The sequence below is a fragment of the Mauremys reevesii genome, linkage group 9, assembly GCF_016161935.1.
Source record: "Mauremys reevesii isolate NIE-2019 linkage group 9, ASM1616193v1, whole genome shotgun sequence".
NCBI lineage: Eukaryota > Metazoa > Chordata > Testudines > Geoemydidae > Mauremys > Mauremys reevesii.
In genome coordinates, this window is record NC_052631.1 from 2,063,709 (window position 1) to 2,087,637 (window position 23,929).

Here is a 23,929-nt window from a genome sequence, read left to right on the forward strand (position 1 = left end):
GACGATATCTAAGCTAGTCGATCAACTGTCCTGTCCATGTGACCCCCCGAGTGCCCCCTGGGATTAAAAGGAGACGCAATACCGTGTGCACATGTGATCCGGTGCATTCACTCCAGGACAGCTCAGCTGTTCCTAATGTCACACTGGCCAGACAAACGCTCCCTCCTTAGGGAGTCAGTGTGACACAACCGCCTGTGCAGTGCGCTCTCTGCATCTGACTCAGGCGTGGGCAGTGGGGACAGCTGTCCCAGCTGGCGGGGGTTGGGGGAGCTCTTTTCCTTGTTGAGGAGCTGGGAGACAGAAGCCCTGGAAGGGAGAGGGTGACACTGGTTCAGTGCATTCCACCTCAGCCACGGGGAGATAAAGGGTGTGGGGCTAATCCCTGGGGTGCTGACGTTCCACCCTCCCCTTCACCCCGTGATGGAACGATCGGGGGGAATTCTGGCAGGGGAACTGCACAGAATCTCCTCCCCTGCAGCCACGTGTTCGGTTCTTGGGTTTTTTTTAACATCAGCTAAAGTCCTACTAGTGAAACGAGTCTGATACGCTCAGCTGACCGTGTCCAGCAGGCCTTTGTGGCCTGCGACAGCAGAGTGGGAACAGGTTCATTGTGGACCCAGCGGGAAGCTGCGTGGGAGAAGCTGGCTTTGCACCCGGCATCTGGCTCACTCTGGTGTGATCAGAGATTAAAGGCAAACAGCTTGGAGCGACCGACACAAGTACAAAGCATCCGGCAGCTCAGGTCAGAGGATCGTGGGGCCCATAGCAGAGGGAGAACAATAATACTTTTTACAGTGTCATTTTGAAGGGGCACTGCTGACGTTGACTAGTTCATTCAGTGGCACAGGACACTGCTGTGCTGCGTATTGTGGCATCGGTTCAGGTCTGAATTGCTGACAAGGTTTAGAGTGGGGAAGCGAGGGAATCCTCACTGCAATCAAGGGGGAAAACGTACGACGAATCCATGGAAACCCAGGAATATGCTCGAAATGTGCAAACACAGGCCTGGCAGCTCAGGGAGGCGTGTGGCTGGATCCTGCAGGATCCTGAGTTCCCTCAGCTCCCGCTGGCTGCACTGGGCACTGAGTGTGCTCAGCGCCTGATGGAAGCTCTCTGAACTCTGCAGGATTGGGCTTTAGCATGTCTGAGAAAGAGTCTGATCATTGTCAACAGGCAGCTATTGTGGAGCAGGTAAAACCGAGGCTTTTATAACTGCCATGACGTTCCAGTGGCAACAGTGCTTGTTTCCAGAGCAGGTCCCTAGCCCTGTTTGGTTTGGTTTTCCTTAGGTAAGAAATGTAAAGCTTCCCCCACCATTTACATCCACTTCTCTCCTCAGTAGCCGCCCATTCTGAACGTACAGACAATGGCCAGGTTCTTGAATGCACTGGCAGAACAATGCACTTTTCATCCACCCAGACCTTCACGGAGCTCCCAGTTCTCTCCTGGCTGATGGGCTGGGCCGGATTTACACCCTAGGCACAGCATCTTCAGTGCCCCCCCCCCCCCCCCGCCTACAGCTGGCCTTCCTGGTGCACACAGTTTTAGAGAGGCAATCGCCCCCAGGCACGTGCCCACTGTGCCTAATTGGAAATCCGGCCCTGCTGATGGGATGCGAATGAATCAGCACATAAGAGCGTGTGCGTGTGTGCACACACATGTGGGGGCGGCGTAATGGTTTTTAGAGTAATAGTAAATAATATTACAGCAGAAACAAAGGAGAGACTTAAATATTGCTCATCCCCTATATAATCAACAGCAAACCTGAAGTTCAATGGAAGACCAGCAAATAGATCCTGATCAAAAACTCCTGGCGTAGTCAAGGAAACCCACTGACGTCAGTGGAGAATTGTACAGAGCCAGCACGAGGCTGGGCTGACGTGGGGTGTTGGTGAATTCCATCCAGCCCCGGCTCGGCTGAGCCGTGCCACTGACGTCGGCGGGATCTCTAGTGTGAATCAGGAGTGAGTTGCTTCAACAAGGGTTTGCGGGAGACATTTAGGAAGAACAGAGCGTATTAGAGCATTCAGGAAGTACAGTGATTTATTATAAATTATTATTGCTTAGGAAAGGGTTAGAAACACTTATTAGCCTACAACAGCAAAAAAAAAAAAAATCAGATGGAAGAGAAAAATGCCACTAATTAAAACGTGACTGATTTTCATCCCGATCAAATGCAGCATTGATCATGACGCTGTAGTCTGGCACGTGAGAGTTCTGGTCCAGCGCATCCCTTGACTGGGTCAAAGACGAATTCCTCCTTCTGGGGAATTCCACTGACTTTTTCCTGTTCATTCTGTAAAGACAAGTTAGCGAGAAGTACAAAGCTGCACCCCTCTTCTCACGGGCGGTGCAACAGAGACCAGACAGGGCTTAAAATGGCGCCTTCCATAGTCTGGCTGCTCTGGGTTTGAGGCGTGATGTAAGTCGGGGCAAACTTTCTGGCCTGAGGGCCGCATCGGGTTTCGTAAATTGTATGGAGGGCCTGTTAGGGGAGGGGGTCGTGGCCCAGCCCCCACCTCCTATCTGCCCCCCCCAGGACTCCTGCCCCATCCAACCTCCCCTCCCCCGCATTCCCTGACAGCCCCTCTGGGACCCCTGCCCCATCCACACATCCCCACTCCCTGTCCTCTGGCTTCCCCTGGACCCCTGCTGCCCCATCCAACCCCTCCTCTCATTCCTGACAGCCCCCCCGGGATGCCTGCCCCATCCACCCACCCCTTCTCCCTGGCCCCTGACTGCCCCCTGCCACCATCCAGCCCCTCCCCTTCCTGACTGCCCCCTGGGACCCCTGCCCCCATTCAACCCCCTGTTTCCTCCTGACCACCATCCACACCCCCGACCCCTGACCACCACCCCAAACTCCCCTGCCTTCTATCCAAACCTCCCTGCTCCCTGCCCCCTTACTGCGCTGCCTGGAGCACCGATGGCTGGCGGCACTACAGCCGCACCGCCCAGCTGGAGCCCGGCCATGCCGCCACCGCTGCCATGCAGCACAGAGACCGGGTCAGGCCGGCTCTGCAGCTGCGCTGCCCCAGGAGCTCACAGCCCTGCTGCCCAGAGCATCGTGCCGGCGGCAGAGTGAGCGAGCTGAGGCCACAGGGGAGGGGGACAGCAGGGTGGGGCCAGGGTGAGCCTCCCAGGGCAGGAGCTCTGGGGCCGGCAGGACAGTCCTGTGGGCCGGAGTTTGCCCACCCCTGATGTAAGTAGTGTGACTGCTCTGAGAGCTGACAAACCCTGAAGTGGGGGATATGTCCCTCGGCCCTGCTGAGCTGCAGCACAGCTGGGAAATGCCGTACCTTAACTTGGATCTGCACACAACCAGGGAGACGATCACAGCGAGGACGATGATTCCTGCTAAAACTCCCACAATGATATAGACCAGATTGTTGTCAGGTTCCGGTGTCTTTTCTGAATGAGAAATAGGAGCCCGGTTTAGTACACAGGAGAGGAGTGCAAGGAAAAAGTGCTGCAAATTCCATCTCAGCTCCATGATCCAAACAGCAAATGTGTCTGTCTGACTGACTGACATTGTGCAGATGGGCTTCTGGAATGCAAGCCTGGGAGAGATCCATGCCCACTGCCGCCCAGCACTGGGCTGGAGCATCTCTCCAGCGAGCTACCGGAGGTAACAGCTGTTCCCCATTTGGAGATCTAACTCCCTTCCCTCCAAACAGAGCACCCACGTGTGCACCATGGTAATCTGGCGCACACCCCTTCCGCAGCTACCGGGGTAGGGCTCTGCATAACCCAGCGCAGCAGCACTGGTACCTGGGCGTGATGTGAACTGCTCCCTGGCAGGGAGACTCGGAGCCCCATCACTGTGATGCCACCCAGAAGCAGGTGGGCCAAGGCCTCTCCGAAACCCAGCAGGGTGTGGTGCTGTGAGCCCAGCTAATGGTGACGAGCCGTTCTACTAAGCAGCTCTTCGGCTGGAACGCCTCCACCAAGCACTGCAGAGCATGCATCCTGCTCCATGCAATGGCAGACCTCCCATTGACCTCAAGGGGACCATGATGCCGGGCCTGATCCTGCAGGCGTTACACACTGGAGTACCCTAAAGGGCTTCAGTGGGACTACTCACATGAGCAAGGATTTGCAGGATTGGGCCCTTAGCCCGGTGTGGTTAAATCTAGTGCCCTAAAACTTGTGGCCTCGCTCCACTGACTTCAGCAGAACAACTCCTGATTTGCACAAGTGTAGCTGAGAGCTGTGTGTCCTGTCACGTGGCCTTTCTGTGACCTCTGGGCCACACTGCCCACACTCAGTGCACGAGGTTTTTACTGCTGGACACTTAACCTTTCCAATGACATTCAAAATAGCTTTTTTACCCGGTGTCTCAGCCTCACAGAGAGGCCCCTCGTATCCGTCAGGGCACACACAGCTGAAGTTGGAAGAGCTGTTGCTGTCCTCAATACAAGTCCCACCATTCTCGCAAAGATTCTGCAGACACGGGCCAGCTGGAGAAGTGAGAGAGAAACAGGTCAGCAGCTCAGAATTGCCGACCACGGTGACGCTTCCTGCTGTAGGCTCCAGCAACCAGCCCTGTATTTTTAGGGCACTTCCCTGTGGTGCCTGCCATCCCATATCAGCTCAATTCCGGGTGCTCGTCCTGTGCGCCGGTCGCAATGGTTTTTCTATACAAGGCTGGTGCCCCTGTCCCCACACAGCGAGACAAGCTGGGGGAGGGGATAGCTTTTACTGGTGAGAGAGACGAGCTTTGGGCCACACAGAGCTCCTCCTCGGTCTTCTTCCCGTATATGACCTCACCCACCTTGTCTCTCTACTCTCCTGGGACCAACACAGCTACAAGAACCCCTCACAGTGACGCGTTTCGCTGGCGGACGAACACTCAGCGAAGACTCACAGCACCAGAGACCAAGCAACGCAGTTAGTAATTGACTCACGTAGGTAGCATCCGCGAGTGAAGTTAGCGATGGCGCAGATCTCGCTGCGTGTACACGCTGCCCTGGTGCAGGCAATGCTGGAACTTGTTGTGCACTCACAAGTCTGAGAGCAGTCGTCAGTCACAAACGTTTCTCCAGCCTGGAAGGGAAGAGCTACGGATTAAAGGCATCTAATCAAATCAGCCAGGACAATATGAAGGATGCACTCGGGACCCAACCCTGTTCCCACTAGGTCTATACCAAATGTCCTGTTCGCTTCCGTGGGAGCAGGAGCAGGAGTGGGTCCTGTGCAGCTGGGTAAGGTATGTGCGGAAAGTAAACCAGCAGCCTAGGATCCCCAGTAGCCTGGGAGCCCTAGACCTACTCCTAAGGACACAAGGAGGACCCAAGGGAAAAGGTCCCCCAAGGGTTTGAGATTGAGTGATGGATCCTCACCCCAGCTCAGCGCCCTGCGCAGCCAGGCAACGTCCAATTAGAGCTTGGGACCAGGGATAGCAGCAGCTGCAGCCCGCTGCGCTCCTATCCAATGGGGGCTTATGGCCCGTAGCTCTGTGCCACGCCTCTGGCAAACACCTGCCATGTTCCTGTGACCCGCACAGAGAGCTGGCTTGAATGGTGATCTGTTCGGGCTTAGTCCTTGTGCACATCAGAGCTACAGCATTTCAACTTTAAGCTTCGAAGCAGCTTCCAGGATGTCTGAGCCTGCCACAGAACTAGAGGGTTCGCCTCAGTTTGCAGGCTCAGGCCCTATCTGCAGAAATCTTCATGCAGGGTCTAGTTCTGCAAGATTTTGAGCACATCCCATGTCAGTGCCACCTCACAGGATCGGGCCCACAGCGAGGGTACTAATCCGGACTTTCGTATCTGGTTTTTTACATCTCTGGAACCCCAGGGTGTAATCTTACCCTTGGATCCCCAGGGGTAATTATTCAGAGCAACAATGGGGCAGAATGGACATGGACTTCACAAGCAAGCACATGAGATCCCAAAGGACGCGCTCTCACTGCACTGCTCCGCGTGCTGCCCGCAGGCAGCGTGTCAGAGGAACCTGGCAGCGCTTGCTGTTCCCTTCCTTTGCCTTCCCTCTCTCAAGGGCCCAGAATGTCAAGGCACGAACTGCTGGTGCTGCTAGCCGAGAGCAGCAGGCTGATGGGAACGGGAAGGAATGGAAATCACTAATGGGGAGAGTAATGCTTAATGCCAGGTGCTGATCACCCCTGGCGTTCCTCAGGCACTTCCTACCGTACCGTATAATATGTGTTGAGGAAGCTGCAGCCACACTCCTTGTAGGGCACGCAGTCATAGCCACTGAGAACGTATCCAGGGAGGCATTCGCAGCCTTCGACACAGGGCGACTCGCACTCGGAGGAGGCTGCCAGGTTGCTGCAGGAATCAGGGCATGCAGTCATGCAGCTGCTGTACTTGCTGTTTGTGGGACACTGCATCTCTGCAAGAAAAATCAGGAGAGTCAAATTATATCAGGGTGCTATTACCACAGGGGGCATACACTGAGTCTCGTGAAAATCCCCACTGCTTTTAGCTGGAGAAGGCGTCCTTCCTCCTCAGTCCTGAACCACTGCTATGTGTTATTTAGATATTGCCTTTCCCACCCCAGAGGTGGCTGCATTTCAGGGGTAGGTGAAATGGTCCATATATGTTTTAGACGAAACGGCAAACTCTGATTTCTGGGTCCTATAAAGGGCTCTTCTATTCTCACCACAAGGCGTCTGTGCTCTCCAGTTTTCCAATGCGATCCCGTTCTCCTGACAGGCCAGCGCGTACTGCTCCAGGTGCCGACACAGCACAGCGTTGTTCTCAGCTTCCACACACAGGTCAAAGACACAGCCCCTGTGTGCAACATGAGAAAGCATTCATGCCAAATACAGTACTTACTGCTTTCGCCCGGATTCCAGACGGGGCCCTTGCAACAATGCCCTGGGCACGGCTGAGTAACTTGAGAGAGGGAAAAATGGTGGGGCCTTGGGAAGATGAGGTCATTTGTTCTACAGTGGCTGCTGCTATCATGCAGCATATGCACAGACACCCACGCAAGAAACAGGGACATGAGTATTTCAGAGCAGGGTCATTCCTTCGGCCTCTGTTCCTGTTGGGTGACCGAGCTGTTTCAGATTGTTAATGGGAGACGAAGGATTTCCTAGTGCAGCTCTGTTTGAGAGTACACACCCATGCACACACTCAGGGCAGGTCTACACGCTGCACCGGCGCAGTGAAGATGCGACTATCCTGACGGGATGGGAGAGCCTCTCCCTTCAGTGTAGTTAATCCACCTCCGGGACAGGCGGTAGCAATGTCAGCTTGAGACACTCTCCCATCAATCTCGCGCTGTCTACACGGGGGTTAGGTGGGTATAACGATGTCGCTCGGGGTGTGGATTTTTCACTCCCCAGTGATGTAGTTGTACTGATCTAAGTTTATAGTGGAGACTTGACCTCATACTACCCCCAAGACCCGTCCCATATGCACTGACCATTAACATTGATCCAGAGGTCTAGTTTATTGATTATCTAATGGTCAGAAATTGTGACCCTGTCACCTGACCTCATAATCTTGAACATTGGCCTGATTTTCGGAGTTGTCTAATGCCTGTAATTTCCTCTGACTTCAGTGGGGGTGGAGGCAGGTGCTAAACACCTCTAAAAATCAGGCCCTGACTGAGAACGCAGAGCAGGCCACCCAGGGAGGTTCTAAGGTGCTGAGTGAGGAGTTTCATTATTCGTTAGCAAATGAATAGGGGGCCTGACTCCTTGAACTAAGGCCCCTTCACACCACTCGGGCAGCACAAAGTGGGTGTTCACTGTGTTTGCACATCCGGGGTGTGCAGGGTTGTGGTAGATGTGGGTCCCATGACATTTACGGGCTGACAGAAGGATCCCAGCTGCAGGAGACTTGGCAGGCCTGTGACCGTACCTGTGATGGGATCAATCAATGGGGTCCCCAGAGGTTCCAAGTGAGTTACCTGCAAACTGCAGGATGCTAGCGGAGGCCCGAAACATAACCGAGGAAGTTCTCATTGTAGCCAACAGGGCAAATGACTCTGCTCTTTGGGAGACACCTGCGTGGTGCAGTCAAGAAGTGGCACTGACAGTTTCCGCCTTTTTGGCGGGAGCATAAAGGCTGCATTTTACAAGTCACTAAACATTACAGCTGGAATTTCCAAAGGGGCCTATGGGAGTTAGACACCCGAATCTCACTGAATTTTAATGGGAGTAGGGTTCCTAAATTCCTTTGACTCCTTTGAAAAATCCATCTTGTATGCTGTGTAGTTGTAGCCGTATCGGGCCCAGGATGCTTAAGAGACAAGGTGGGTGAGGTAGTATCTTTTCTTGGCCCAATGTCTGCTAGTGAGAAAGACAAGCTCTTGAGCCACACAGAGCTGAAGAAGTGTGTGGCTCAGAAGCTTCTCTCTCTCACCAAATACGCTGGTCCAATAAAAAATATTTCCTGCCCCACCTTGTCTCTCAGAAATTCAGCTTGCAAGTGTAAGGGTTACCAGTGCAGATGTGTCTGAGCAAGAAAAGAGGAACGCTCCCTTTCAGAGCTAGCTACAGTGCAAAGTCCTCATCCGACAGAGACACAAACACACCCTTTAAAAATGCTCAAGCAGAATCGTAGCTCTTGTTAATGCAAAACTTGGGCCTGATCCTCCAAGATCCTGAGTCGCCCTCAATTTCCAAGGAATACACTGGCAGCACTTCCCAGGATCAGGCCCTGAATGATTATGGAATCTCTCTGAAAACATACGGAGCGAATACCTGGAGAACAGCGTGGGTGTCTCTAAGGTACTCACAGCTGGAAGAACTCGACGGAGACATTGGACTGACACTTTCCAAAGGGACCTTTTGGATCGGTGAGAATCCCACACTTAGAAGTGGAGTTCACAGGGCTCAGCTCACTGGGATTGCAGCCTCTGGCGACCCCTGTGTTTAACTCGACATCATCAAGCTCCTCGTCTGAAATGACTTCTCGCCTGCAATGAAGAACAGATTGGCTGACCATCCGTTTTCTTGGTATGTCCAGCAGTCACCTGAATACGCTCTTGGTAGTACAGTGAGCTAGTGCAGTGCCATGGGCAGGTCTAAGTTTAAGCAGGTAGACCTAGGATCCTGGCACCTCCATTGAAGGAGATGGATGAACACATCACCAGAGGAGTATTATAGCGCCTCCCAGGATCTCTCAGATTCCTGGATTTTAAAGTCAGAAGGGACCGTTTTGACAATCTTGTTAGACGTCCTGCTTACAACAGGCCAGAGATTTCAGCCAGTAATTCCTGCCTCCAGCCCACTAGATGCCTCTCAAGTGGTGGCCACAATGACACAGCTGAACTAGAACAACTGTATCTCAAAGGTACCATCACTTTTCAGTGCCAAGGTGCTAATGGACCATTGGCAGGTGCTTGAAGGCCAACCTGACCCTGTGTATCTGACTCCTGGGACACATTTGGGTCACCCCTGGCCTATATATTGTTTGCTTATGTTCTACCAGACAGCCTGCTGCAACAAGCAATGCTTAACTCATTCCATCTGCTATTTGACTATCAGGGGAAAAAATCCTCTGGGTCAGGGACTTAACGGTGGGTCAGCACCATCCATGTGGCTGGGAAGGGAGCCTAGCTAGGGAAGTGAGGAGGTGCAATGAATTGACACAATCTCCACAGCAGCCTCCTTTGGCAGGGATCACGGCAGTCCCTGGCAGAATCCCAGAGGGAGGGCAGATGCTGGCAATGGTGCCTGCCCTCCCTTGGGTCATCCCGTCCAACAGGCATGGAGGAGTAATTGACACTTTCCTGCAGAAAGGCCTGAGAGTCCAGTTGGACACAGGGTCTGAGTCACCTCTCTATTCCTCTGGGTTTATGGGGTTGACTCCTTGGAAGTCAATGGCATGAAACTGGACCAATGCAGTGATGCCTCAGGCCCATGCTCTCCACACCCAAGGGCACTGTCACTTCCTTACCTTAGCAGTGAGCAGGACAAATACAGAAGTGGACCCAGAGGGAGAAGAAAGATCAGAGATGCACTACACAGTGCATTATCTCCGGGAACATTAACTAGGATTTAATGAACTACCTTTCAGGAGCCAAGTCTGGTCTGTATGTATGTAGGGCCAGTACCTGCGCCGGGAGACTGTTCTTGTGACGGGGACTTTCCAGCTCTCCCCAAACACATCCACGTCCCTCACGCGAGTGCCATCCGGCTTGGTAAAGTCGTTTTTATACTTCCCATCAAAGTTGCCACACAAGCCTTCGACTTTGCTCTTGTAGGTGTTGGCCAGGGTTATATCTAGTGGGGGCCAGAAGGAAAAGCGGATAGAAAGAAACCCGTAGCCACAAGTGCACAGGGGATATGGAATGGAATATCAGGCAGCCCCACAGCAGGAGCCATTCCATAGGCTGCTAATGTGGCAGGTGCCCTGTGCATGGGAGACAGACCTGCGTTCACAACTCCTGCAGGGCTAGGCCCACTTATACGGGCTACATGAAGGAAATCCCTGCTCGTTAATAATAATTACGTTTATTTATAGGGCACCTCTGCCCAAGGGCTGCTACACATCCCACATACTTGTGCACACATCTCATTTTCTCCCCCACACACCCTACAGACTGACATGTACCCTCGACTCACCTCTCCGATACAGTCCACCTGCTCTGGAATGGTGCGTCTACACTGCAGTACAAGACCTGCAGCATGGCCGTGGCTTGCCCGAGTCAGCTGACTCAGGCTTGCGGGGCTTGGGCTGCCAGGCTAGAAATAGCAGAGCAGATGTTCGCGCTCGGGCTGGAGCCTGGGATCTGAGGCCCTGTGAGGAGGGAGGGTCTCAGGGCTGGGGCTTCAGCCTGAGCCCGAACGTCTACACTGCTATTTTCAGCCCTGCAGCCCAGGCCCCGTGAGCTCGAGTCAGCTGACTCAGGCTCTGAAGCTCCGTGCCAGGGATTTTTTATTGCAGTGCAGATGTAACCTAAGGGATCTCCTGCCCTGCAAGGAGAATTCTATTGAATATCATTGAGTTCCTGGAAAACAGACCTTCCTTTCCTGCAGGACAGCTGGGATTTTAAGGCTTTGGGACTATGATTATGTGTATAAACACCCCACAGAGACACACACTCCCTGAACGTCTCACTATAATAATATGGCCTGATTCTGCTCTCCCTTACACCTGCTGCAAATCAGAAGTAAAGATGTTCAAGTCAATGGAGTTATATTCCTGTAAAATGGGTGTAAGGGAGAAAGGCCTAGAGAACAATTCAGGGGAGCCTGCTGAGAAGGGGAGAGGTAGTGAGGGACCCACACTGCAGTCCTGTGGCTTGAGGCAGAGCACCACAACTTCACTGGCGTTTTGGGAAATCAGCAAGGGGGCAGGTCCAACCTATGTCCCATTGCTCTAATGAGCAAACGGGGGGGAGTTTGCTTTTGCTAAACTTTCGCAGTCAGGTTTCGGTTTTGAATAAACAAAACTAGGAACAATCTGGATTCAGGTCCCATTCTACGCAAACCAGTGATGTTCTGGGGGATCCAGACAGAAGGTGCCAGTTTTGCTCTCTCTCTAGTTCCTGGGAAATAACTTGTCACCAGTTATCTGGGATTTCATATTACAGAGAAGAATCAGGCAGTTAGACAATGCAAGTTCACAATTTCCTTTGGGACTGAAGTCTCCTATAGGACATAGGATTCAACGCATTCTACAGTGAGTTCTCTTGGTCATTCTTACCTAAGTTTTCAGCACCATCAAAGCTGAGCGATAAGCCAAAATCTGTCTCCATGTAAATTCTCGTTGGTCTCTGGTATATGCGAAGACCTTCATGAGGCTGGGCAGGGGGGATGGTTTTCACTCCATCCACCTAACAGAGACAGAATTATGTAGAACTCAGTGGACAGATCAAATTCAGACCTGCTCCCAGGGAGGTGTGTAACACCCAGCTAACCTTTCCTGTTTTCATGTTTTGTAATGAAATTTTCAGACAGCGATAACCATAAACAACAGATGTTCGTCTCCTCACTGTAGCTAAATGCTCTATGGAGAGAGGCTGGACTGATCTGAATTTCAGTATTTTCCCACCACTCCAGGAGCCCTCTGGTTTTTGGCTAGAAAAGATGTTGACTTATATTTACATGAGCAGTATGTGCACTAGTACATGATGATGATAATGTGAGGAAGGCAATATAATGATTACAGCATCATTTATGTGCTTTCTCTCCCTTACTAGTGACACCAGATCTCACGGTGTTATTGTGAATCTCACGATATTTGGTATTGTTCTCGAAGCCCAAGCTCCAGGGGGCAGGTAAGCACACAGGAACCTCAGCTTTTAGTAACAAAGAAAGAAGTACATGTGCATCCCCCTGGAGAAAAGCTTGAAAATGTGACCCCTAAATCTTAAAAACCAGCAGGCAAAGCAAAATAACCCCAAATGTATTATTTTTTCAAACTACCCTGATTTTTAAGCCAATCATGTGATTTCTGGGGCCTGATCCCTGATTTCTGCACACTCGAGATTAGCCGTTCTGCCGCTGTTCTCCTCTCTCCTGCGCCATTAGTGATTCCATGCTGGGAAAGCACATCACGCTGTGCCAGGCAGAAATGTGATCCATTGTTGGGAATAGCTGACTTGAGTTCAGAGTGACTTGGGTTCAGAGTGCAGTGTTGTTTATTGACCTGCCTGAGCGAGACTGGGAGCCAGGAACTCAGGGATTTTAAACCCAGCTCTGACACTGATCAGGTCCCTTGGCTTCTCAGCGCTTCAGTTTCCCCATCTGTAAAGTGGGAACCGTTATCCATATTTCCCTACCTCACAAGGCAGCTGTGAGAGATACTTGCTTAATCTTTGCAAAGTATGATGAGAAGCTGAGACGCTGAGAAGCGTTGTGTGCTAGTTAGTTTTCAGAAAAGGATCGAATGCAGTGGTGCATATTCTGTGAAATGCCTATTTAAATACAGCCCTGCGTCTGCACTCAGACACTGTTCCTGAGGCCAGCCTCAGACTTCACTCTGAGCAAACACGAGACAGAGATTCCAGTGGTTACACTTAAAGTCCATTTGGAACCAGACAGCAGCATTTATGATCTTCATAGGTCCATTCAGAGATCACGAGACATTCTGCTGCAGTCTAGAAACCCTAAATGGCATAATCAGCACTCCTTATAAGTGGTTAGGAGTCCCTGTTGATCACTCCACATTTTTTGATGTTACAGGAAAAACAAATGAGCACTAGGAGTGTGCAGCTTAATGCACTTCTTACCACAAGCTGCTTCTTCTGCCTGAACCACACTGTGTGATTGTAAACACTGACACGGATCTCCTGGAGCAAAGAAATGTGGGACACTCTCGGGAAAAGCTTGTTCTTTCCTTCAATGCTGAAGGATGGCAGGCGGTCGGGGATGCTGGAGACAGTCTGAGACAGCATGTACGTATCTTTGCCTTGGAAGTGATGCATCAAGCCATCAAACGTCAGGTAGTGTGGATCTCCAATGACGAGGCACTTCCCAAAGCCTTAGAGAGAACAGTCACATTAGCCTCCAAGGTGTATGCAGAGGCCAGCTGAACAGGGCTGTGTCTGTACTGTGGCTCGGTTTAATACAGGGCTGGTGAGTTTTGACATGCTTTCCTATGAAAGCTACGATAGGTGCTCAGATACCACAGGACGGACACACAGACTCATCCCTGTGCCGAGAGCCAATGGAAGTCCTCTGGTTTGAGTGGTTCACAGGCCTTGTGAGATGTGCATGGCACATACAGTTCCTCTGCAGAGGGGTGAGTCTCACTGGGACAATGTATTGGGCTTAAAATGGCCTCTAAGAAGTGCCAGTTCGGTCATTGCCCAACAGTGGAATTTCAATAAGTTGCAACACAATGTTGGGGCGTTTACAGCTTGTGTCTATGTTTGAAATGACACTTCGTCCGGCTCTGACCCACCTCTCACCTACCTCTCAGTCTTTGTATTTATTACTGTGTTTGCGAGACCTTGCGACCAGTTTTTAATGTGTTGGATAAAAGCAATGAAGGGGTAGGGTGAGGCTGACCCCCATGAAAGCGCACAAAGGAGAAGGACGGGGGTGCAAGAAGGCTTCTCCCCTCTTCAATCTGCCCGGGCAGGGGCCAGCCACAATCCAAATCCCAGCACTCTCCTAAGCACAGGCCACAGGAGTGCTAGGACTGCTCAAATGGGGAAGGGAGGAGGCTGGAGTTTTATCATCCCTCCGCCCTGGTCAGCTGCACCGCAGAAAATATGCCACCCTGCTCTGCAAGTCACAGCTGGGGAATCATTTACTTGGCAATGAAATACAAGAGCGTCTCTAGCAGACCTGGTCAGACACCTGAAAAGCTGATTAATCAAATCAATTATTTGATGAGAAACAGCCCAATCCCTCGACAGCCACATTCAACAGGTAACATTTGTCCAGCTCTGACCCCTGGTGACAGCTTTTTTTCTCTTCTTTCATTGTTCTCAAGCTAGCCATGCACTGGAGGACAATGGAGTAATTGACAATGGCAGGGGTTCGCAGACTTCACATACCAAGTCTCAGAGTGCGACCCCTCTTCTACATTAAAAACACTTTTTTATACATTTAACACCATTATAAATGCTGGAGGCAAAGCGGGGTTTGGGGTTGAGGCTGACAGCTCACGATCTCCCATGTAATAAACTCGTGACCCCCCCAGTGTGAGAACCCCTGGCCAATGGATTCATAGGCACTAGTCTTTCATTCTTTTTTAATGCTCCATTCTCCGCTGTTAGCTGAATTTGACCTTTGGCAGAGATAATATAGGAACTCGTTGCCTTTTGCATCTTTGTTACCAACCAAATAGCAGGTTAGTTTCTATGTAAAAAATACATCTCAATCTGTTGTTCCATTTTCCTCCACAAATTTGATGTCTGTTAGGAGGACACATCATTGGAAAATGAGAAGTGAATTTTCTGTTACAAAAGCACCGGGGGCCAATTCTTGTTTACACTAGCACCCCTTTGCACAGCAGTGGCAGTGTAGCGCGGCCTTAGAGTGGGCAGGTGTCACTGTTACCTCTGCTCCTAAGGCTCCCTTGCACTGGTAAGTGGCTCTCCCTTGTGAAACCAGCAATGGCTGCCTCCTGCTTGGATACACTGGAGTGGTGCCCACCCCCGCCCCCACACCTGCCAGGCCCTAGACGCACCTACCTGTCGGTTTACATTTGTATTTCCCCTTGTTGTTGAGGAAACAGACCTCCCAAGCATCGCAGCCATAGGCCTGGCACTTGATGGTATTGTCCTTCTGACACGTGCATTTGTGGGTGCAGTGGGGTTTTATCCAGCTCTCCCCAGCCTGTGGGAATGCATGCTGTGTTAATGATACAGGACATCGCTCGTCAGCTGTGCAACACAAGGCCAGCAGCACAGGGAGTGAACTGTAATCTAGTGTTCAGGCCATTCCTTGGCTGCCTAATCAAGGCCAAGTCTCATGGCGAGCTCATGTAGGGATACCAGACTCCGCTGGCTGCGGGGGGGCCACAGAGAAATCTTGAGAGCTTAGCTTGTGCCCTGACAAACAAATACAACGTTACCTTTGGATTCACCGCGACAGCCTCTTGTCTTTTCTCTACCCTGCTACATCACCACAGTGACAACTAAGCTGGAGACCTGCTGGTCTTATTACCTTTTGTGTGCTAATTTAGACATAAAAAAAGACCGGGACAAACATCCAGAGTGACCTTTGGCAAATCACCAGCAGCCACATTTTCAAAAGGGGCCACTGATTCTGGAGGCCCCACCTAAGTTACTGTCTTAGTGTGGGGGACGGACTCGATGACCGCTGGAGGTCCCACCCACCCCTATGTTGCTATGATTCTGTGATCCCCTTGGTTCTAATTTGCCAAAGCGCTGAGCACCTGCAACTTCTACTGGCTTCATCTGGACCTACGGCTGCTCAGAAGCTCTGCAAATCAAATCCAAGGTGTCTCCGTTTAGTCACTGCAGATTTATTTCTATTTGACCCACCAAGCAGCAGACAGAAGCTCCAGCAGCTGTTTACAGCTGTTAAAGCCGATAATCACCTGGTACAGAAACTACTTACGCTGTAGTAGTTATCTTCATCGTCTCTGCAGCCACACTCGCTCAGTGGTACACACTGGTCATCGCTAAGCACGTAACCCTCATTGCAAACACAACCTTCTGTGCATTCTGTTGGCTTTTCACAGAGGGAGGATGCATAAATATTATTACATGTAGCTGGGCAGGGAGACGCACAGTCAGTGTAATAGCTGTTGGATGGACAAGGCAATGCTGTGTGAAGAGAATAAAAACAGCGTTATTACAAAGTGCAAGGGAACTTTTCGATGTTCCAAAGCAGACATGCCTGGTGCTGACTGGGAAGGACTTGGGTGGCAATAGAGCAGTAAAGGTTACTTCTTTAGGATGTGATGGTGATGGCATAGTTATGGATTCATGTATTGTTAGAAACAGGTAAGCCTCTCGGAGGCTGTCAATTCAATTCTAGCATGAGCATGTCTGAGTTTGTGGGCATTGTGTCTGCGATGTGCTTTTCTTCAGTCTAGTTCAGTATCACATATAGTCTTGGTCACCATTCAAAAAATAAACATACAAGAAAAGTGTGAGGGCCAGACCCACCAGTGTGCTCCAGCAGCTTTGCATTACTCCAGTGACGCAAAACAGCCAGAATCATGATTTAACTGACTGGCGACATTTGTATTTCTGTCTCTTGCACAAGCTAGCCAGAGCATGTCAGTGAATCTGGCTTTTAATATGCCACAGACCGTCCTTAGTCCTTCCTCTGGCAACGCTCCCATGGATGCCAAGAGGAGTTTTGGATGAGTCATGTACGGACGGCACTGCTAGGCCCAACGGACTCATGCAGTTGTAAGATTCCAAGTGCTCTCTAGTCGTCTTAACTCCCTTCTTCATTCTAGCCTCATTACTATGTCTAACTATGTCCTTTTGGCTGCTCAAACCAACCCACCCCAGAGTGGCTTTTCATAAGGGGCCTAGTTGTGAATGGTGCTGATCACTTTTAACTCCCATTGACTTCAGTGGGAGATGCAAATGTTCAGGATTTGGCCCAACTATGAACACAGGTCAGTGTTGTAACAGAGTCCGAACTGCAGCTAATGACACTGTATCTTCCTGGCATCTTTGATTTGTTAATTAACCACCCAGCTAACACCGCTAGTTAATTCTCACATCAGAGTCAGCCGTCCAAATGCCAGACTGTTCACTCTGAGTCTACTTACGGCAGAATGTGTTGGTCCTCCATTTAATAATGACTCCTTGCTTCTTGCAGGTGTCCACGTAGGCCTGTGTGATGGCACAGAGAGTGGACAGCATGCCATCGTATTTACACATGTCATAGATGCAGGTCTGGATGAAGAGGTCAGGCTCAATCAGATGGTGACATGGTTTGAAGGTGTCCGACTTTAAAACATTGCACTGGTTTTCAATCCCTGGCTTCTCCTCTGCGGTGCAAGGTGGGCCCAGCTCGTCTCGTGTGTCTGGCAAGCAGCTGCAAGAAAGCACAAACACGGCGTGTTTCAGTTTGGAGAGGAACACGCAGGCTGATGCCCAGGCTGGAATGTTGGCTGCTGGTGAGAGGAGTCAAATGAATAGTCCTGGAGGCTGCAGGGGTCTCTCTAGTCACCACATGCCAGCAGCACTGCCGGCTTTCACCACCCCATCAGCCTGTCTCAGCCCTGACACAGAGGGACAACCTCCCCGAGTTGTGCAGATGCAATGCTCGTGCAATCCTTGGCATTTCTGCTGGGACTGCCAGTTCATGCTAACTGGCATGCCCATTAGGGAATAACCAATACCACTAATTCATTTCACTTATGCAGTGACTTCCGATCATTATTGAATTGGACTGGATTTGACCTGACAAGATGCTGGTGAGTAGTTCTGTAGCTCATTGGTAAATCCTTGAGCCACCTCTACACACCCAATAGATTTCACTAAATTTCATCACAGAGGGGAAAAAAGCTTTCACCCTCTGCCTCTGTGACCTTTGAGACTTAAGAACCTCTTTTCTTCTGGGGCAGTGGCCTTGGCTGGAGCCCCAGCAGAATCCCAGCTTCTCAGAGAAGGTGCAGGAGATAAACCAGGCAGCATGGCCAGTGCTTTTTCCTCTACTTGGCATGTTTTCGAGCAGGGACGTGGTTAAAATGTCTGCAAGGGAGCATGTGATCTGAATCAACACAAGCGGGGGGATGAAAAAGAGCCAGGTTTACCCCGCGTCACTGTCAGCTTGCACTTTCCAGCTGTTTCCAAACTGCGTGATGTTCTTGGCCTGCACACCATTGGGCATAAGCAGCTCATCCCCACGCTGGCCGTTATAGTTACCGCACATGCCACAGACCTACAGCAGAAGAGAATAATGTCATAACCCAGGGGGTCTCATCCCACCCCTGCTGCTGACCAAGGAAAGACCTGGGCAAATACTGTGAGAAATCAGTTAGTAACTTGCACAGCGCTTCCCAGTTCAAGCTGTCACTGTAAAATCTTAATGCCTCAATGGGAAAATGAAATGATATTGCAACATATCTGTGGCTCCCTAGGACTTCCTTGCATTTGCCTTGGGAGAGGGCACGCACTCCCCCTAGTAGAGAGGAGGCTAACGAGCTCTTCTGGGCTGAGCCAGCACTAGCCAGTCATATCTGGAAGGCTTGGGCGGCCTGGAGGGAGAAAGCTTAAAAAGGGAAAGCCTGCCATAGACATGGGCAGTGACCAGAGACTGCTGGCTACGGGGACAGATCAGCAAAGGGGACGACACTCGCAGACCTCGCTGCCTCTGCAGCTGCATGGACCCAGTGTGAAGCAGGGCTGACCCAAAAGGAGGAGCTGGAGGCAATCCCTAACCCTGATTAAAGGCACTAAGCCTGCAGAGAAGCCAGACTGCCTCAGAGACTGATCCTTTTTCACTCTGATTCTCCCTCAGTTGTGGAAGGAGAGGGAAAGGGGCCTTTTTGTTTGTTTGTTTTGTTCGGAGAATCCCGTGTGCCACAAAGAGGGGAAGGACTCTGTAAACCACTAAAAACGTGGGGGACTTGGGGTGGGAGGCCACCCATCACATACCTATATAACCCAAGGGATAGTCTCTGTAACTAACTGCCGGCTATGCACCCAGTTCTGTCATTTTCTGTAACTATCTCTTTGAAACACCCGTAGATGGTTGTAAAAAGGAAAAGAGAAGAAAACAGCTTGTGTGTGCAGGCAGCATTGCTGCAAGCAGTAATAATAAAGCAAGAGAAGAAAATAAATTCCAATCACACCGTAAAGCAGAAAAGGAAAGTCCATGCGTTGAAGTGATGCCATTTATTTTCTTAACATACTGAATCTCACCTTGGAGAAGTAAGATTCTGGGAGGCTGATTTCCAAGTGCTGATTTCCATCATATTTCACTAGCAGTCCAAAGTCAGTTTCCACCACCATGTAAATGCCCACATTTCCTATGGACACGCCTCGTAATCGGTTCTTTACCGGAGTTCGGACTCTCTCCTTATTGAGCTGGTGACAACAGACGATTTGTCAGCATAGAACATAGTCGCCTAGTAAAGTTTTTTCTGCTCATAGTTTATTTTCTCCATGTGGTCTGGAGGATTCCCCGACAGAACTTTAGCCCCTTTACACTTCCAACCTTTGAGGTCTCATGGGTTGCAGTGACCACCCTTCTGGCCAAGGACTGGACAGAATTCCTGTGTCCTGCCTTAGCCAGGCAGTTGGAAGGGTCACTGTTGGGGCACAGGTCCCCGCACCTGCAGGGCTGAGTGTACATCTCCATATAATCTCCAGATCCTGGTTAGCTAATCCAAAATAATGTAATCCAGTCTCACCTGGTGCGGCTCTCTGTAACTGTAAGTGTCTAAGCCATATGGAGATGTTTGAGTCATAAGAACATAGAACGGCCGTACCGGGTCAGACCAAAGGTCCATCTAGCCCAGTATCTGTCTACCGACAGTGGCCAATGCCAGGTGCCCCAGAGGGAGTGAAACTAACAGGCAATGATCAAGTGATCTCTCTCCTGCCATCCAAGCTACAGCTTTTGACTGTGAACCCTGGTTCTTTAGCTAGTTCAGGCAGTGGAAACTTATATTAGATCCAGAGATTCTAGGATCAAGTCCTGTAGACAATGACTCATGCAGGGACATTGGTACAGCAGCATATTCAAAATAGGTGCCTCTTGCAGCTGGTGCTGCGAGAAATTACTTCATATCTCAGTATCACCATACTGGGATACACGTGGTGGGTTAGGCAACACCTTTCAACAACTGCACTGCACAGACCGGGATACACCTGGCTATCAATGAAAGGCATGCCTGTCCCTTAGTAAAATGTGAAGATCCCTTTTCCTAAGGCTGTCTTTATGTGATGCTTTTAAGATATCTGTTCTCAAAATACAACGGTTCCACTACGTACCAGGATCGCCTTATTCTTCTGAAGAGTGATTCGGTTGCCATAGATGTCAATGTAAACCTCTTTGAGATACGTGGCCCCTCTCTGTCCTCGATCTTCGTTTTTGCCACTGATGGTCACAGGAACGACACTGCTGCTGTTGCAGACTTGGAGCAGGGTGTAGGTGCATGTGCCCAAGAAGGTGTGCATCACCTTGTCAAAGGTGAAGTAGTGGGGATCTCCTGCCACCTGACAGGATGCTCTCCCTGAAGGTCAAATAAATGTCCAGTGACTTTGGAGGATTTTATAGTGACTTCAGCTAATTAACGACTTCTGTTAGTGTCAGGTGTCATCACTATGAAAGGGCCTGAAGTGGGCTCCAAAGGCCTGATCTTGACCCTCCTTACTAAAGCAAATTCCCACTGAAGACATTCCAGATTAAGGCCAATCACATTCCGGGGCAAATTTTTTGAATGAGATGCCTCAGCTGATCTGCACAAAAATGTACAAACTGGTAGCTGGGCAGTGAAAGGACCAACTGTTACTGCTGCTGTGGGCTCTCTGCACAGTGCAGATGACCTGTGCATACCCCTGAGTGCAACTACTTTACAAAAGCAATTTAGACTCCTGCTATCTTTTAATCTCTCCTTCCCTCTCAATATTTTCCTAAATCGACCCCTTGGAGTTCAGTTTTTTCATTTGTGGCACTGAGTGATTTGGGGCTTGATTCTGCATTCCCTACTCAGGCCAAACTCCAGTGATCCTGCAAGGATCTACACCAGCTCCACTCCCACTGCACGGGAGGGAGCTCAGTGACTGCCAGAGAGGGGATCTGTCTTTGAATGTCTCTCAGCACTGGCAAGATTCAGCCGTCAGCTCCTTCCTGTGCCATCACATAAGGGACAAGGTATCTGGAGAAAGCCCTTCTGGACCAGAAAGGTCTAATTACTGAACTCACATCTGGAACTTTTCGCAGGGAGAACTCACCAGGGGAGTAACAACCCAGCACCCCATCCTGAACACTGCATTTCTCCAGCACTCCACACTCCCAGCCTGTGCATGTGATGTTGTTTTTGCTGTTGCAGGTGCAGCGCTTGGTGCAGGTGTCGTGTGTGAACCAGCTTTCACCCAGCTGTTGGAGAAAGGAGAAGCACTTGAATATATAATAGTATAAGGTCTATCAAGTAATGTCACCCTAGTGGAAAATCAAAGGAATTTGGACTAGTTAAATGCCTGTGATACTCTCCATGCCATTAAGTGCCCCCACAGAAAGACAGTGTGACCTAGGAGATGGTATCCAGGCCTGGGACTCCTGAGACATTGGTTCTAGTCTTGGCTCTGTTGCTAGTTGATCTTAAACAAATCACTTGACCATTCTGTGCCTCAGTTTCCCCATCTGTTAAATGAAACTGACTTCCTTTGAAAAGTGCTTTGAGACCTGATCTTGAACAATGCTTTATACAGTGAAAGCCAGGAATTGTTATTATTTACATGAACAAATATATCTACAGAACCCACTGACCTGAGCCCAGCTGACGTGAATCTGTATTCATTAATTGTTATCAGTTACAGAGACATAGAACAAACCCCAGATTCTTTCAATCAGTTTCAAGATGCTTGGGGTAACTTGCCTGATGATAGTGGCTGTTTCCATCCACACAACCACAGCTGCTCTCCGGCACACAGGTGTCTCCACTCAGAACGTAGCCTTCCTTACAGAAACAGCCTTCCACTGCTAAGGAGCTGCAAGGGCTAAATGCAGAGGGAGTCACGCAGGTGGCAGGACACCTGCTCCCACAGCTCTCGTACTGGCTTCCTCCTGGACAGGAGATTGCTGCAAGGGATAAGAAAAACCCAGATCACTGAAAGGAAAAGATCCCAGAGCAATTCTCTTGAAACTTCCCCTGTTTCTTCCAGGACTGCAAAGGCTTGTCAGAACGCTCTGCATATGGTGACTGCTCTGTGCTGAGGTTTTTCTCCAGGGACAGAGTGGAAACCCTTTGTGCAGGGAATGACAGACAGGCAGGCAGACAAATGATGCCTGGTAGGGGACTGGTTGTATCCAGGGATCGGAAATAGGCAACAGGATACAAGTCCAGCCTTTCACCTATTGACGTGGCTCCGGTGGCTTGTCTCTCGCAGTGCACAGCTGGCTGGTGGCCCATGTATAAGCAGCCTAGGTGGGTCATCAGTGTCCAGTGGCTTTCCACACTCTGACTCCGGAGATTCCTGTCCTTCTGCTGGGACTCCCTCCCAGTGTCCTCACTTTCCCTGCCCTCCACACTCCTGGTCTTCCCCTTTTCCCCTCCTCCTCCCTTCCTCCTCCCTTTTCAGCGACTCCCCTCCCGACAAACCCAACCAAACAACCCAATCCCAGCAGGCCCCTGCCGGTTACAATCCAGACCCCTGCTCGCTCTGTGGGTGTCTTACTCCCTCCCTCACCCAGCACCTGTCCTGCCTAGACAGAGTGGAATGGGACTTTGGAGCAGGGGCTGTCCTCTGCTGCTTATACGGTACCCAGAGCAATGGGTCCCCATCTCAGCTGGGGTCCATAGGTGCTGCTCTAATAGACATAACAAATCATACAAACAATTTAGGGGTAAGGAGACTTTAGTGGGGGCAGAATGCCCCAAGTCCTTCTATTGCAGAGGTTTTTGCACCTTCCTCTGACGCAGCTGGTGATGAGCGCTGTCAGAGACAGGATCCTGAGTTTGCTGGCGCATGGCTCGGTTCTAATAAGGCCCCTCCAATGGGGACCGCTTAACACCTCGATAGCATCTCTCCAGAACAGAGCTGATGCACCCCGTGCACACAAGGTGGGGGAAGGTCGCCCTGCTGCTTCCTGTGCAGCACCTGTTCTATGGGCGACTGGAGCAACGGTGGCCCTGATTCTCCCCTGGCTTACTCCAGCTTTACACTGGAGTACCTCCATGGACTTCTGGGGCTACTGCTGATTCCCACCCATGGAAGTGAGTGGAGATACAGACCCTCCTCCTCTAAACTGCCAGGCTAGTACCTTTCACAAGGACTTAACATTCCTCCTCAACAATTACAAACAGAAGGGACTGTGATGAGTTTCACTCGAGTCGCAGGTACTACAGCTTGCAAGGCAGCTCCCCAGACTGTAGACGCTCTATGTATAAAGAGAGGATTTCAACCTCTCAGGCGCTCTGATTTTACCAGCACTAAACTCAGACAAATTAATACTCAGATGCTTTGTGAGGCTAGATCAGATTCAGTCTGAACATTATACCAAACCTGGCAGAAAGATGTGGAAAAATTGGAGAGTCCAGGGCAACTGGAGAGCAACAAAAATGATTGGAGGGCTGGAGCACATGACTTATGAGGAGAGGCTGAGGGAACTGGGATTGTTTAGTCTGCAGAGGAGAAGAATGAGGGGGGATTTGATAGCTGCTTTCAACTACTTGAAAAGGGATTCTAGAGAGGATGGAGCTCGGCTGTTCTCAGTGGTACCAGATGGCAGAACAAGGAGCAATGGTCTCAAGTTGCAATGGGGAAGGTCTAGGTTGGATATTAGGAAAACCTTTTTCACTAGGAGGGTGGTGAAGCACTGGAATGGGTTACCTAGGGAGGTGGTGGAATGTCCTTCCTTAGAGGTTTTTAATGCCCAGCTTGACAA

General features: G+C 50.5%; 1 protein-coding gene across 1 annotated transcript in view; it reads right to left on the reverse strand.

Annotated features, from left to right (window-relative positions):
• Nucleotides 1-2,017: 2,017 nt before the first annotated feature.
• The window catches only part of LOC120372032 (IgGFc-binding protein-like), a 93,859-nt gene continuing 71,947 nt past the window's right edge, over nt 2,018-23,929 (reverse strand). Inside the window, exons 70-87 of the mRNA XM_039488715.1 lie at nt 21,921-22,123; nt 21,277-21,421; nt 20,314-20,555; nt 19,240-19,404; nt 18,129-18,256; nt 17,139-17,407; nt 15,965-16,173; nt 15,073-15,217; nt 13,159-13,409; nt 11,631-11,760; nt 10,036-10,204; nt 8,716-8,895; nt 6,625-6,755; nt 6,155-6,354; nt 4,908-5,046; nt 4,332-4,460; nt 3,300-3,411; nt 2,018-2,296 (exon numbers count right to left, since the gene is read on the reverse strand). Coding sequence (XP_039344649.1) covers nt 2,140-2,296; nt 3,300-3,411; nt 4,332-4,460; nt 4,908-5,046; nt 6,155-6,354; nt 6,625-6,755; nt 8,716-8,895; nt 10,036-10,204; nt 11,631-11,760; nt 13,159-13,409; nt 15,073-15,217; nt 15,965-16,173; nt 17,139-17,407; nt 18,129-18,256; nt 19,240-19,404; nt 20,314-20,555; nt 21,277-21,421; nt 21,921-22,123 — 3,104 coding nt within the window. The 3' untranslated portion in view covers nt 2,018-2,139. The remainder of the gene's footprint in view (nt 2,297-3,299; nt 3,412-4,331; nt 4,461-4,907; nt 5,047-6,154; nt 6,355-6,624; nt 6,756-8,715; nt 8,896-10,035; nt 10,205-11,630; nt 11,761-13,158; nt 13,410-15,072; nt 15,218-15,964; nt 16,174-17,138; nt 17,408-18,128; nt 18,257-19,239; nt 19,405-20,313; nt 20,556-21,276; nt 21,422-21,920; nt 22,124-23,929) is intronic.